Source organism: Gigantopelta aegis, chromosome 1, assembly GCF_016097555.1.
Source record: "Gigantopelta aegis isolate Gae_Host chromosome 1, Gae_host_genome, whole genome shotgun sequence".
NCBI classification, from domain to species: domain Eukaryota; kingdom Metazoa; phylum Mollusca; class Gastropoda; order Neomphalida; family Peltospiridae; genus Gigantopelta; species Gigantopelta aegis.
The window spans coordinates 34,014,648-34,029,511 of NC_054699.1; the positions used below are offsets into that span (position 1 = coordinate 34,014,648).

General features: G+C 41.5%; 2 protein-coding genes across 3 annotated transcripts; both read right to left on the minus strand.

Moving 5' to 3' along the window:
• Nucleotides 1-3,630: 3,630 nt before the first annotated feature.
• On the minus strand, nt 3,631-9,313 carry LOC121367814. 2 transcript variants are annotated; one of them, XM_041492209.1, is made up of 3 exons: nt 8,809-9,313; nt 5,232-5,322; nt 3,631-4,410 (listed from the first exon to the last, which is right to left on the minus strand). In XM_041492209.1, exons 1-3 carry the CDS (start codon nt 9,097-9,099, stop codon nt 4,328-4,330), a joined length of 465 nt encoding a protein of 154 aa, XP_041348143.1. In that variant the 5' UTR covers nt 9,100-9,313; the 3' UTR covers nt 3,631-4,327. The 2 variants fall into 2 exon arrangements, with proteins under 2 accessions (XP_041348143.1, XP_041348134.1); XM_041492200.1 differs by having other exon boundaries at nt 3,634-4,410; nt 5,136-5,322; nt 8,809-9,161.
• Nucleotides 9,314-9,819: 506 nt separating this feature from the next.
• LOC121367828 lies at nt 9,820-14,389 on the minus strand. Its single transcript, XM_041492221.1, has 3 exons — nt 14,175-14,389; nt 11,972-12,104; nt 9,820-10,097 (listed from the first exon to the last, which is right to left on the minus strand). The coding sequence occupies exons 1-3, from the start codon at nt 14,211-14,213 to the stop codon at nt 9,859-9,861; spliced, it is 411 nt and encodes a 136-aa protein (XP_041348155.1). The 5' UTR covers nt 14,214-14,389; the 3' UTR covers nt 9,820-9,858.
• Between the last annotated feature and the right edge of the window lie 475 nt (nt 14,390-14,864).

Below are 14,864 nucleotides of genomic sequence, written 5' to 3' on the forward strand. Positions count from 1 at the left end.
ATATGAATCTGAAATGTATGCTTTCTGACATGTTGACCTCACAAGTTAGTCTGTGTTAAGGCTAAAGTTAGTCTGTGTTATGGAAAATCTGCTCTCGTGAACCGACTTACATCCATGAGGACATACTATAAAGCAAGTCGATTCAGACGTCATTCCTTATATTGACAGTCACACGTAACAACACAAACTGTTTTTCACCAAGTTTAATCATCTGCAAAAAAACTATTCTCGGAAGATAACTATGACAACGTAGAAATTGAGTTACAATGTAAACAATAAAAATGTCCTTCTTTGCTTATTATAAGTAACAGCTGGTATTTAATTGACAAAGTTTAACTAGTATTTATTTTGTTTACCTGAAACTGCTTACATTTGTCTAAGCGATGTACTCAAATATGCAGTTACTTATTCCTAATAACTCACTAGTTACCACTAATTTAAGAATTGAAGACGCTACTATTAGAAGGACGTGTATTAAATAGTTATACTTGTAATTTAGATAGGGGAGTGATTTGAGCCTGGATGGGGAGTGAAATGAGCCTAGAAGATCATAAAAATATTAAAAGATAATTAGTCTTTAAAACAATACTATCCCTTTCATCCACAGCAGGCATGCAATCAGTAAAATAGTTATCAAATAATACAAATAAAATGTCATAATGCAAGTGTATTCCTTTCCTGTATTCATTAATTGCAATGCCGATGTCATTCTAGATAATAGTGCACTTACTTTAAATTAAATGGCCGTGTATTAAATAGCTATACTCGTAATTTAGAGAGGGGAGTGGTTTGAGCCTGGAGGGGAGTGATTTGAGCCTGAGGGGAGTGAAATGAGCCTGGGCAGGGGAGTGATCTGAGCCTAGGCTTTAATCACTCTAGAGTGAAATCTGAGGGGAGTGGTTTGAGCCTGCTACACCGGCCTCGGTGGCGTCGTGGTTAGGCCATCGGTCTACAGGCTGGTAGGTACTGGGTTCGGATCCCAGTCGAGGCATGGGATTTTTAATCCAGATACCAACTCCAAACTCTGAGTGAGTGCTCCGAAAGGCTCAATGGGTAGGTGTAAACCACTTGCACCGACCAGTGATCCATAACTGGTTCAACAAAGGCCATGGTTTGTGCTATCCTGCCTGTGGGAAGCGCAAATAAAAGATCCCTTGCTGCTAATCGGAAGAGTAGCCCATGTACTGGCGACAGCGGGTTTCCTCTCAAAATCTGTGTGGTCTTTAACCATATGTCTGACGCCATATAACCGTAAATAAAATGTGTTGAGTGCGTCATTAAATAAAACATTTTTTTCTTTCTTTCTTTCAACACATTTTATTTACAGTTATATGGCGTCAGACACATGGTTAAGGACCACACAGATATTGATAGAGGAAACCCTCTGTCGCCACTTCATAGGCTACTCTTTTCGAATGGCAGCAAGGGATCTTTTATATGCACCATCCCATAGACAGGCTTGAACGAGAAATAGCCCAGTGAGCCCACCGACGGGGGTCGATCCCAGACCGACCGCGCATCGAGCGAGCGCTCTACCACTGGACTACGTCCCGCTCCTCTAAGACTATATGTCACAATGACAAACTAGTTTACATGCAATAGGCAGTTATTAATAAATCAATGTGTTCTAGTTATGTCATTAAACAAAATAAACTTTAACTCTACTGAAGATATAGCTGATGTGTGTGTGATTTGGTAAAGTAATTAATTCTGTCTTTGTATAAGGTGAGAAGTCTTGTTTATCAACGCCATCCAGCTACATTACAGGGGCTTGCAGGGCTGAGCCGGTGTAAGGATCCGCGGGGCCTGTAGCACAAACAACAGCGGGGTCTCCTTCCCAGGATATATATTTTGCAACCCTTTCGGGGAGAGGAGAAAAATGACCTGGGGAAAATAAATGTACACATTACCGCGGGAATCCCTAAAGCGCGGGGCCGTAGCACGTGCTACATGTGCTACTAGGGTAAACCGGCTCTGGTGCAGGGGGGTTCGGGGGTCGAATTGTCAATTGCTACAAGCGAAATTTCTTATTTTTTGTTTTTAAATATATTATTTGGGGAGCATGACTCCAATCACCCTAGAAGCCTCTCTCATCGGTTTAGACCCCCACCCTGCATAATTTCTACAAAAGAGGGTGTGTCGCACATACCCACCCCCATCAAAACATTCTAGATCGCGCCTGGCTACTTTGGATCCTCATTATCAAAGGTCACGGTGACCCTAGCTCATGATGAAGACAAATTGAATCCGAAACCGAAACATCTGACAATCTGAAACGTTTATTATCTCGTAAAAAAGAAAGGACAAAATAAAAACATGACACGGTGACGATGTCGGGAGAGTCACGTGTTACACGTGTGTAACGGTGTTTCCCAGGCGATGCGACAGATCTCACGTGATGAATGGGTTCGTGGCTGACACGTCACTGACAGGCAAGTCAGGTGGGTAAAACAAAGGCGTAATAAAATAGTGAAATATATTATGCTGTGCAGTCTTCGCCATGAGAAAAATCCAGGCGAACTGAAGACCAGTCTTATGAAATAGTGCTAGTCCAGCAATCACTCTTTTTATTTCAACTACATTTATTATACAACTGTATTTAATCTTTAATTTATTTTCGGGCTTACACCTAATTAATGTGTATGCACGCTGTCCTGGGCACACACCAAAGCTACCCGGACTGTCTGTATAAGACACAGGTTAGCGGTTAGTGAGTTTAAAGTTTGTTTTGTTTAACGACACCACTAGAGCACATGATGAGCAATTCCAAGGCAAACTGAAGACCAATCTCATCACTCACTATTTCAACTATTTAATTTTCACCAATTAATTTCAGTTTATCATTGTGTTTATACCTAATTAAGATTCAAGCACGCTGTGCTGGATATATGTGTCAGCTACTTTTGCTGTCCCTCTACGAGTGGGGTTAACGGTCAGTGCTTAGTGGGAGTTAAACGTTTGTTTTGTTTAACTAAACCACTAGTGCACGTGATGAGCAAAAGACCACTCACATTAATTTCAAGTTATATTCGTGTTTATACCTAATTAAGGTTAAAGTACAGTTTCCTGGGCATACTCCTCAGCCTACCGACGGGGATCGATCCTAGACAGACGGCGCATCCTGCGAAAGCTTTACCACTGGGCTACGTCCCGTCTACGTAAACGTTGTGACTCAGTCAGGTGTGTCCGTGTTCAGTCACTTATGTAACTTATATTTAGTTCCGTGTTCTACCAGCATCCAAACCCGTTCTGTATGTCTCTTTAATTCAATTTTGTTCTCTCTCTTTTTTTTTTCTCTTTTTCTTTCATTTGCACCTTTTTCATTGTTATTTATTTTTTTCTCCTGTTTCATTATTCGGTTGTTAAAGTTGTTTGTTGTTGTTGTTTGTTGTTGTTGTTGGGGTTTTTTGTGGGGAGGGGGTAAACCCCTTTTTGACATTGACGAATGTCATTATTATATTAAGTCCAAGTACATTATGCACATGCATCAGTCCTCCACAAAATGAGCAAGTTTACCACACGCATACAACAACTAACAACACACAATGTATTTATATGCACACATGTATTTATATGTACACATGTATATATATATATATATATATATATATATATATATATATATATATATATATATATATATATATATTCACATCTTATACATACTATATATCTCAAGTTTGTAGGTTAGTCTTTAACAAATGTATATGACCCTACTAAAAACACTATAACATTTGGTAATACACGAATGTTTTTTACCGTACTAAAACATTCCATGGCATTGAGCAATTCACACATGTTTTTGACGCCGCTACTCCCGCCCCGCCCCCTCCCCGACAATTAGCAATTCATTAATGTTTTGGCCACGCTAAAACCACTCCATGACATTTGGCAATACACGAATGTTTCTCGCCATAATAAAACACTGAAATTTGGCAATTATCAAATGTTTTTACCATACCAAAACACTCTGACATTTGGCAATTTACGAATGTTTGTCACCATACCAAAAAACTCTGACATTTGGCAATTTACGAATGTTTGTCACCATACTAAAACACTCCCTAACATTTCTCAATTCACCAATGTTGTTGACGCTGTTAAACCACTCTCACATTTGACAATCCACGAACGTTTTTCACGAATGTCTTTCACTATACTTTAATCACCTTTCATTATACTTTTTGTAGGCTCGTCTTGCACTAAATTGAAATCGTTTTGCACTATCCTCCGATCGTCTTACACAATTCTGTGATCGTCTAGTACCATCTTGTAATCATCTTCCACTATAGTCTGATCGTCCTGCACCATCATGTGATGGTTTGTTTTACTCCGTAGACGGTATTTGATGATCTCTCAGACGTACCGTGTTCGTAATGTTAACCACTCTCGTAGAATACACAGAGGAACCTAAATAAAAACACAGCATTTATTGTAAATTAACTCTTTCTCTGCTACAATCCACGGGAATATTTTTTATTATTTTGTCTTTCAACAAATCTTTCCAATGATTATAACTGTGCGAAATAATGGTCCATTCCATGAATTTACTGTAGAATATATTTCAAAGAATAAATTTCAATTGTAATTAATTATTGACCGAATATTTCTTTACAGCCATTGGACATAAAACATAATTATAAAATAGACAAGTAATTAAAAATAAATATAAAATACAGCTTTGTAGTTAGTTTTTTTTGTTTAACGACACGACTAGAGCAGATTGATTTATTAATCATCGGCTATTGGATTTCAAACATTTGGTAATTCTGACATAGTTTAGAAAGAAAGCCCGTTAAAAAACAATTTTTATTGGAAGCTAGGGATCTTTTATATGTACCATCTCACAGACAGGGTAGCACATACCACTGCTTTGATATACCAGTCGTGGTGCACTGGCTGGAACGAGAAATAGCCCAATATTCCCACCGACCGGGATTGATCCCACACCGACCGCGCACCAGGCGAGCACTTTACGATTAGTTTTAAGGTAAATTGCTTAATCAATCAATCGGCCATTTGACTCGTGCGTACGTCCAGTGACGGTTCAAGCACGACTGTCTTGGGCACATCCTCCGAGATTCCCCGCTGGATGTGTCTTCGATGGTGATGTAATAAGGCGATAAACTGCTTACCATTGATGGACACCAGGACGGAGAGAATAATGATGGTTCCGGCTATCACCACGGCGAGAAAGGCCAGTAAGACCAAGATCCGGGTCCCTCGTTTACCTTTCGTGCAGTCTCGATCCTCTTGATAATCCTGTGGGGGTTCCGGCGGAACTCCGTTAATTGGGGAGAAGTAGACCGGGGAGTGTTGGCCCTGAAACAAATAGTAAAAGCAAACCTATAAAAGCTCACTTTTTTGCGGGGTGTGTGTGTGTGTGTTTTTGCTTGGGTTTGTTGTTGTTGTTTTTTTGTTTTTTGTTTTTTTTTATGAGGGGGGGGGGGGGGGGGGGGGCGTGTTCTTGTTGTTTGTTAGTTGTTGCTTTTCAAAATCACGCTATCGCGTTCAACATGTCAAATCTCACGTCCTGAAACATTATTTCTACATACAAAAAAAAAAAAAAAATTATATATAAGAAACGCAAAACCACATTGTCGTAACATTTGGAGAATTGATTTAATTATTGAATGGTGAGTCCGATAATTACCAAATGTTGCAGGATTGTTCACAATTCACTCTAGTCCATTGTGAGTAAGTGATAGGACACACCACCAAGGTCAAGGTCATCTGGAGTCAATACCGGGTGTGGACCTCCGCGTGTGTTGACAACTGCCTGGCACCGCCTGCCCATTGAAGCAACCAGAGTACGGATGACGTCCCGGGGGATGGTGGCCCACTCGGCCTGCAAGGCTGCTGCCAGCTCGGGCAGGGTCTGGGGCTGTGGTTGTCGCTGTCGGAGGCGTCGGTCCAACTCGTCCCATAGATGCTCAATTGGGTTCAAATCCGGTGATATCGATGGCCAAGGAAGGACATTAATGTTGTTGTTCTGTAGGAAAGCCGTCGTGAGACGTGCTGTGTGAGGCCTGGCGTTGTCATGTTGGAACACTGCGTTGGCGTTGGCCATAACTGGAACGATGTGTGGCCGGAGGATCTGGTCAATGTAGCCCTGTGCATTCAGGTTGCCCTGCACGTGGACCAGGTCAGTTCTGCCAGTGTGTGAGATGGCTGCCCACACCATGACACTACCCCCGCCGAATCTGTCCACTTCCTGCACGCAGTTTGCCGCATAACGTTCACCACGACGCCTATACACGCGACATCTTCCATCATGACGTCGGAGCAGAAATCGGGACTCGTCACTGAACCACACCTGTCTCCATCGCAGTTGAGGCCATTGTCGATGAATCTGGCACCACTGCAGTCGGAGTCGACGGTGTTGTGGTGTTAAGATGACACCTCGAACTGGACGTCTGGCACGAATTTCTACCTCACGTAGGCGGTTCCGTACGGTCTGGTCGGATATCCTGCGCAAACCTGGTATTGCTGCGGCTGTGGAGGTGGCAGTAGTCAATCGTTCCCGAAGGTGGCGTACCCGGATGTAGCGGTCCTGCCCGGGGGTAGTGACCCGTGGTCGACCGGATCTAGGGAGGTCACGTGTTGATCCATGTTGCTGGTAACGGTCCCACAGTCTGGAGATGGTGCTTGGGGACACATGGAATGCCCTGGCAACGGCCGTTCTGGATTCGCCTGCGTCTAGTCGGCCGATGGCATTGTTTCTCTGCGGTTTACTGAGACGTGGCATGTCCTGGATTATCAACTGTCGGCCAGATACAGAGGCCAGGCAAGCGAACACCCTGCACTTTTATACTGTCGGTGTTCATGTTGCACGTGCAGACAACGCACGTGCAGTGGTGACATGGTTTGCACGTGGCTGCGTTTTTGCGAATATTCACATTTTGGAACTTTATTGTACAGTAGCTGCGTTTTATCGAATGTAACCGTGGGAATGTGTTTGGGACATACAATGACCTTATATTCACAAAGCATGAACCGGTAGGAAACATAAAATCGGAGTTATAACCCATTTGTACCCTTTTGCGTTTCTTTTTTTGAAGAGTGAGCATATTTTACATTATGAAATGAATGTTCATGGATAGACAACAAACTTGTCAAAAGATCTAAGGAAAGTTGATTAGAAAAATATAGTCTATCATAAATTGCATCTGTGAAACCTATTGGTAACAGAGTTCTTAACATATTCGGTATCTAGAAGTCCTGGACTCCAGCTACATGACGAACCTCACGCCTTGAATTATTTAGGGCTTTGCATTAATAAGTCTTACATATAGCCTTAAGTTAATGTTCCTTTAGTTTACAGACACCACTAGAGCACACTCGGTGGTGTCGTGGTTAAGCCATTAGACATAAGGCTGGTAGGTACAGAGTTCGCAGCCCGGTGCCGGCTCCCACCCAGAACGAGTTTTAACGACTCATTGGGTAGGTGTAAGGCCACTACACCCTCTTCTCTCTCACTAACAACTAACTCACTGTCCTGGACAGACAGCCTACCGGCCTCGGTGGCGTCGTGGTTAGGCCATCGGTCTACAGGCTGGTAGGTACTGGGTTCGGATCCCAGTCGAGGCATGGGATTTTTAATCCAGATACCGACTCCAAACCTTGAGTGAGTTCTCCGCAAGGCTCAATGGGTAGATGTAAACCACTTGCACCGACCAGTGATCCATAACTGGTTCAACAAAGGCCATGGTTTGTGCTATCCTGCCTGTGGGAAGCGCAAATAAAAGATCCCTTGCTGCCTGTCGTAAAAGAGTAGCCTATGTGGCGACAGATGGTTTCCTCTAAAAAACAGTGTCGGAATGACCATATGTTTGACGTCCAATAGCCGATGATAAGATAAAAAATCAATGTGCTCCAGTGGCGTCGTTAAATAAAACAAATTTTACTTCTTTCTTTTTTTGGACAGACAGCCCAGATAGTTGAGGTGTGTGCCCAGGACACCGTGTCTGAACCTTAACTGGATATAAGCACGAAAATAAGTTGAAATGAAAAGAGTGATGATTTTGTTATTCAAATAGATTTAGATATTGATGTCAGAAAGAACTTTAATTTAAAACGTATAGTAATTTGTTTAAAGTTAAAACATGAAACATATGGAATATTCACAAAATATTTTAAGAAATAATTTGGAATTTTCAACCAGACATAAGGTGCAATATGTGTAGACGACTGTGTATATTTAAGACTATGATAAAGGTATGGGCGACCTGAGAGGTATGGCTCGTAGGATCGAACCACCTCAGTGGAATCAAATTCTCATTCGGGGTTTTTTCCCCTATCCAACCAGTGCCCCACGACTGGTATATCAAAGACCGTCGTATATTCTGTCCTTTCTGCGGGAAAGTGTCTATTAAAGATCCCTTGTTGCTTATGAAAAAGTGTAGCGGGATTCCTTTGACTACGTTTCAGATTGTTAATATCCAAAAGCCGATGATTATTTAATTAAAGTGGTGTAATGATTTATGATCGATGTCTGTTGGTCAGCCCATTGGGCTATTTCTCGTTCTAGTCAGTGCATTACGAATGGTATATCAAAGGCCGTGGTCTGTGATATCCTGTCTGTGGGATGGCGGATATAAAAGATACCTTGTTACTAATGGGAAAATGTAGCGGGCTTCCTCTCTAAGAATATATGTAAAAATTACCAAATATTTGACATCTAATAGCCCATTATTAATATATCAATGTTATCTAATAGTGTCGTTAAACAAAACAAACGTTAGTTTTTAACTGTTTAATGTACCTTGACGACATGGGAGAAAGTGCATAGCACCTTTAACAACTTACCTGAAATGCTAAATCCATGTTATTCCCAGAGTGAACGGTTGTATTTTCGATCATAAATATCGGGAGTGTGGGCAGCATGTCGACATTTCGCCTTAATCCCTCACAATAACTTGGTCTGTGTGTGTGGTGTGTTACAAAAACCGGTTTTCTTTCTTTATGAATTCCAGCTGTCTTGAGCATGTTCTTGAGGCAACCTGCCCCGGGATAATTAAGTGTGTCCGAACATCGAGAGAAAACGTCAACCTGTCTCACACGAGGAACACCGTTCTGACAGGATGTACAAGTTCGCATGGAGGTAAGGAGATTGGTGGTAGAGCGCTAGTCTGGGGCGCTATAGGAGGAGCGGATCAAGGGGCGGGATCTCGAGTGTGTTCTCGGCGGTCTCCCTCCCCCCCCCCCCCCCCCCCCATTCCAACCAGTGTCCCGACGACTGGTACATCAAAGACCGTGGTATGTACTGTTCTGTCTGTCGACAAATGTGTATAACTGACCGCTTGCTAGTTTCCGGAATAAGGAGCGGTCTTGTGGGCCAGTGCGGCGGTAGAAGAAAAAGGAGAAGAAATCATATGCACTTCAGAGAGTTTCTTCCCTTGTCGACTGGACCACGTATTATTTACGTCTGACACGGAATAATCGCTCATTGAACAATGTGCTGGGGTAACAGTGGGGTATTGTTAAATATCAGTTTGCAAGTTTGTTGTGGGGCCAGCTCTGTGTCTAGCTCGGCGGTGTACTCTGTCTCTTTGTCTCTCCGCGCCTCTCTCTCTCTCTCTCTCTCTCTCTCTCTCTCTCTCTCTCTCTCTCTCTCCTCTCTCTCTCTCTCTCAGAGACAGAGACAGAGACAGACAGACAGACAGACAGAGAGAGAGAGAGAGAGAGAGAGAGACAGAGAAAGAGACAGAGACAGATGGTTAGAGAGAGAGGGAGGGGGACCGGCTGCCGTCACTTCAGACGGATCTCTTTCGTCTGAGCTAAATCCCAACTCTACCCACAAAAAGAGAGAGACAGAACACCATTGCAATTTGTTTTATTGGTGAGTTTCCAAGACAATTAACTAAATGGTAGAAGATGCTTCTTGATCTTGCACACGTATCTCCCTTGTGCGATTATTTTCCTCTTTTCTTCCCAGCCCTGTACGTCGCGCTTACCGACTGGCAGTTTCACATCCGGGTAGTGGCGGCAGTACAGACCAGGGCCACACCCACACGAGCCAAACATCTTAGACGCGCCTGCGCAGTTGTCATTCAGGCGTAGGTAGTTTCTACAAACACCTGAAGGTCTGGCGATACCTGCAAACGTGATGGTTATATGAATTTTATTATACTACCTCACACAACAGGTTATATGAATTTAATTATACTACCTCACACAACAGGTTATACGAATTTTATAATACTAGCTCACGATGCAGGTTATTCGAAGTTTGTTACCAGTAAGCGTATACTAGCTCGGACAAAAGGTTATACGAATTTTATCATACTATCTTGCACAGCAGGTTATACGAATTTTATTATAAGAGCTCGCATCCCCCCCCCCCCCCCCACTCACCCACCCACCGTTCAAAGGCAATTTAAATATGTATTTGAATTAATATATTCATATTTTTACCACCGACAGTTTTAATATGACTAGAAATGACTATAAACATTCTGAATTGTTTTATGACCCACCTCGGTGGATCCATTCAGCTGATTGGATTTTTTCTCGTTCCAACCAATGCACCACAACTGGACAAAGGCTGTGGTATGTGATTTCCTATCTGCGGGAAAGTGCATATAAAAGATCGCGTTCTGCATTAGAAAAACATGTAGCGGGTTCCCTCTAATAACTACGAGTCAGAATTACCAAATGTTTGACATCCAATAGCCGATGATTAATTAATCAATGTGCTCCAGTGGTGTCGTTAACCAAAACAAACTTCTTTTCTTTGTTTTATGAAAACCATTTGTATGTGTATGTGTGTGTCTCTCTCTATATATATGCATGTAAAAGATACAAAACATTAAAGATAGCAAATTTATATACAATATCTATATTGCATGTATTCAATGCTATTTAGTAAACATTTGTCACAAATGGTCCCAAAAACTCACAAAACAATCACGGAAACCACAATATTTGAACTTATAGAGAAAGCCTCTATCGACGCTAAGACGCAAACGTTTCATTTAATAACTGGCCTCTCAAGTTTGCTCAAGTTGCATGCATCTTCCGACGCCCATGGTTTATACTAGTTATACAACCGGATATATGAATTTTATTATACTAGCTCACATAACATGTTATGTAAATTTTATTGTACCGGCTCGTGCAATAGCTTATACTAATGTTTATTTTACCAGCTCAGATATACGAAGTTTATTATACCAGCTTACATAGCAAGTTCTACTAGTTCACTCACCACATTATATGAATATTATTATACTAACTTATCCAGCAGACGATTATAGCAGCTCACACAACTTGTTATATTAATTTATTAAACTAGTTGACAAAACACATATATGCATTTATTTATAATATACTAGTTCGGACAAATACATTTATTACACTAGATCATACTAATTTTATTACACTATCTTGCAGCGGGCTAATTGAATTATAATAATATACTCTTTCACAAAATAGGTATATTATACTATTGATACTGTACTATATACAGTAGGATACAATCATTCGGGTACAGACCAGTCAAAGATCGTCGTCTGGCCATTAATTTTCCATCCACCCCCTAAATAAACGCTTTACCCTCAATGATCTCACTACACAGTTCACTTCCGTGTGAGAGTTCATTCATCAAGGTCCACTATAATCCCTAATTGTGACATGTCGTTTTCATATATTCACTTCTAGTAATTGGGGAAAAATTAAAACAATTAGTATTTTTAATGGTACGCCTGTGGCTGGATTTGTCCAATGATAGTTTGTAATATTGTGCATTGACGTTTGGAACATGGGTGTATAGCAGAACAGGCGGCCAGTGTGAATCGGTTCCTGAACCACCTGTCTGAACCGTGAATTGCACGGCGCAAAGGGACTTATGCCCATATAAGTCAAACGGATTAACCAATAATTTATACGTCAAGAATGGATGCACGCGCATCCCTGTACCCTTCATCTAAATAAGGCCTGGTTGGGAAGACTTTGATAAACAAAATAGCACCTGACGCCAATCGTTTGCTCATTATGGGTGGTCCGTTCTTTATGATGCAGCACTGGTTCCGTCTGCAGTCCGAGTCCGACCAGCAGGAACGTCTGTAGGGGAGACGCTTGGCTTCTGCTGCTAATAACGCAACCTGCAATAATATTGGTTCATGTTAATTGCAGACGTGTTTAATGGGATTACGATCTGGGGAACATGCATGATGCTAGTCAGTTATGCTACTAGTATTAGAGAGCCTACCCTAAATTTACTGCACTGTAAGATGTTTTTGACTAATAAAACTTTGTAACGACTAGAACATACGCATTCGGGTCTAAAGGTAGTACTAAACCGAATAACTTCCGGCTGGGTCAAAGTTGGAGGTGCACCCGACTTTTGATAGAGACGTGAACACCACAAGTCCTGTGATTGGGGATAAATGTGACTGTGTTAGTTGTAAAAAAAATAGTTTCATCTGGACAAAAAATGTATTCAATTTTATTTCAACTAGTACCACTGTGTCAAGTAGCCTTGTGTTTGAAACATGTATGGGGTACCTGTAAAAAAAAACAAGTACTCTAATTTTGTGCAAAACTAGAGTAGTCATAGACGCTACCCGTTATCTCAGAAATGAGCAGCTTGACCCACATTTCTTCTGATTAATTTTAAGGGTGATGGGTGGTAGTATTTATATCCGTGGTGTATATGTTGATTGATACGCTGCATGTAGGAGTTTTAGCCACATATGTTACTATTGTCGTCTACGGGATTTGATTTGGTAGTATACACCCTAAAGCATATCAATATTTATAAACAGACCGTTGTCATCCAAATTGCTACCTATTTATTAATATTCCTATGCTTAAGATGAACATTAAGCTGGCTCCTATGTAGCAATGTTTCCCACACGTGTGTTAAGTACGATATCATGCATCAGTCTTAAATATTTCAACTTTAGTCTGTTTGCGTCAAAAGGGAACCGACGAATTGGCTTATAACTCCTTAACGAATACAGTTAAATTTCGTATAAAAGTCTCATTAAGTTTTAAGCCCATACCGACTCAAATAATATGTTTTTAAACCATTGGAAATAAAACATTTTCTTTACAAATTAACATAAATTGCACAGGTTAAATCTTATTGTTTAATACAGGTATGAAGGCAACTGATGGAACAGCCGAGGTAATGCACGTGCAGTTCTACCGTTGGTCTCTGTGTACTGCTTTATCGAGTACCTGGCTGTTATAGCTTCACCCCTGCTTAAAAATTGCGATTTAGTCTATATAATTTGATGGTTATTTGTTAAAGGGACATTCCTGAGTTTTCTGCAATTTTTAAGATGTTATCGACCCCCATAGTCTGCCGAGGTTGGTCCGTAGATGTGTACTAATAGTCTGACAATGTGAAAGAATTTCAAATTTACTTCCCAGAATGCAAGAAAATGCATCTCCTACATTCTAGATTTAAAATAATGTCAAATTTACTTCCCAGAATGCAGGAAAATGCATCTCCTACATTCTAGATTTAAAATAGTTTCGTAGGGGGCATGCCTCTGGACCCCCATAACAACTCCGGCCCTTTGGGCCGTCGATTACGCACCATTCCCCAATAGATTTTTGCGTACGGGCCTGTACAATGCAGTAAACTCGTTCCAGCCAGTGCACCACAACTGGTATATAAAAGGCCGTGGTATGTACTACCCTGTATGTGGGATGGTGTATATAAATGATCCCTTGCTGTTAATCGAAGAGTAAACCATGAAGTGGCGACAGCGGTTTCCTCTCTCAATATCTGTGTGGTCCTTAACCATATGTCCGACGTCATATAACCGTAAATAAAATGTGTTGAGTGCGTCGTTAAATAAAACATTTCCTTCCTTCTTTAACAGGCTCATGTCCTCCGGGCCCTCATATTTCCACCTCCAGGATCATTGTAATGAGAGGGCTATCCCAGCCCCCCCCCCCCCCCCCCCCACCCACCACCACCACTTTAAATACAATCCGTTAGCCCAGCACAGACAGCAGGCTTGAACTTCAAATTGTTAAAATCAAGTTAAAATGAAAATAGACTAAATGAACAGTTTTCTACTAAAATTAAAGATAGCTGAAGCGTGCTTGAACCTTAGTTTGCAATACGAAAATCAAGTTCAAATGAAACGAGAGAAGAAAAACGTCGAGTGTTCTACAAAACACAAAACAGAAGTAATAATCACAAACATACGTACAGCAACAATTACTCCCGATAAGAGTAGATACGTCTTCATTGTTACGATTCTGACTTTTCTAGATGTTAGGAGTGGTCACCGATTCCAAAACAAACAAAAACTGCTGCTTTAATAACAATGCAAACAGTTATACAATATCCCTTATAATACACGTGTGTATCTCGATAACCTCAATATATACACAGATGAATCGTGATTACTAAGCGCATGTGTCCTGCTTCAACGGCTGTTAAATGTGTCAGATCCTTGTGTACGAGTAAACACTCAGTAATCATATTGTCAGGATCTAACACAATGAACCGCCTATTAAACTCAGAGCAGCTGTAGAACCAAAGTCTGGTACACAATACATGAATCACATGATGCTACAATTGAAAACACCGAGCCGGATGTCGAAAACAGTGATTAATTAGTCATCGGTTATTAGATAATAGTTGGTAATTCTGACGCATAGCCTTCGAAGTAAACCCGCTACTAAACTTGGAACTTGGAAAATTGTTTAACGTGCACATTCAGAGCAAGCTGTTGTAGCGCACGCCTGTCCTGGGCACAGGTACCGGCCTCAACCGATTCATCCGTCCAGGACAGGAAAGGGTTGGGGTGGGTGGAGGAGGGACCGCCTGCCACGGCAGGTGCAAAGGAGCACCAGCAGTCCAACCGTAGCCGGTAACAGGCGGAGGGTGGTATGGT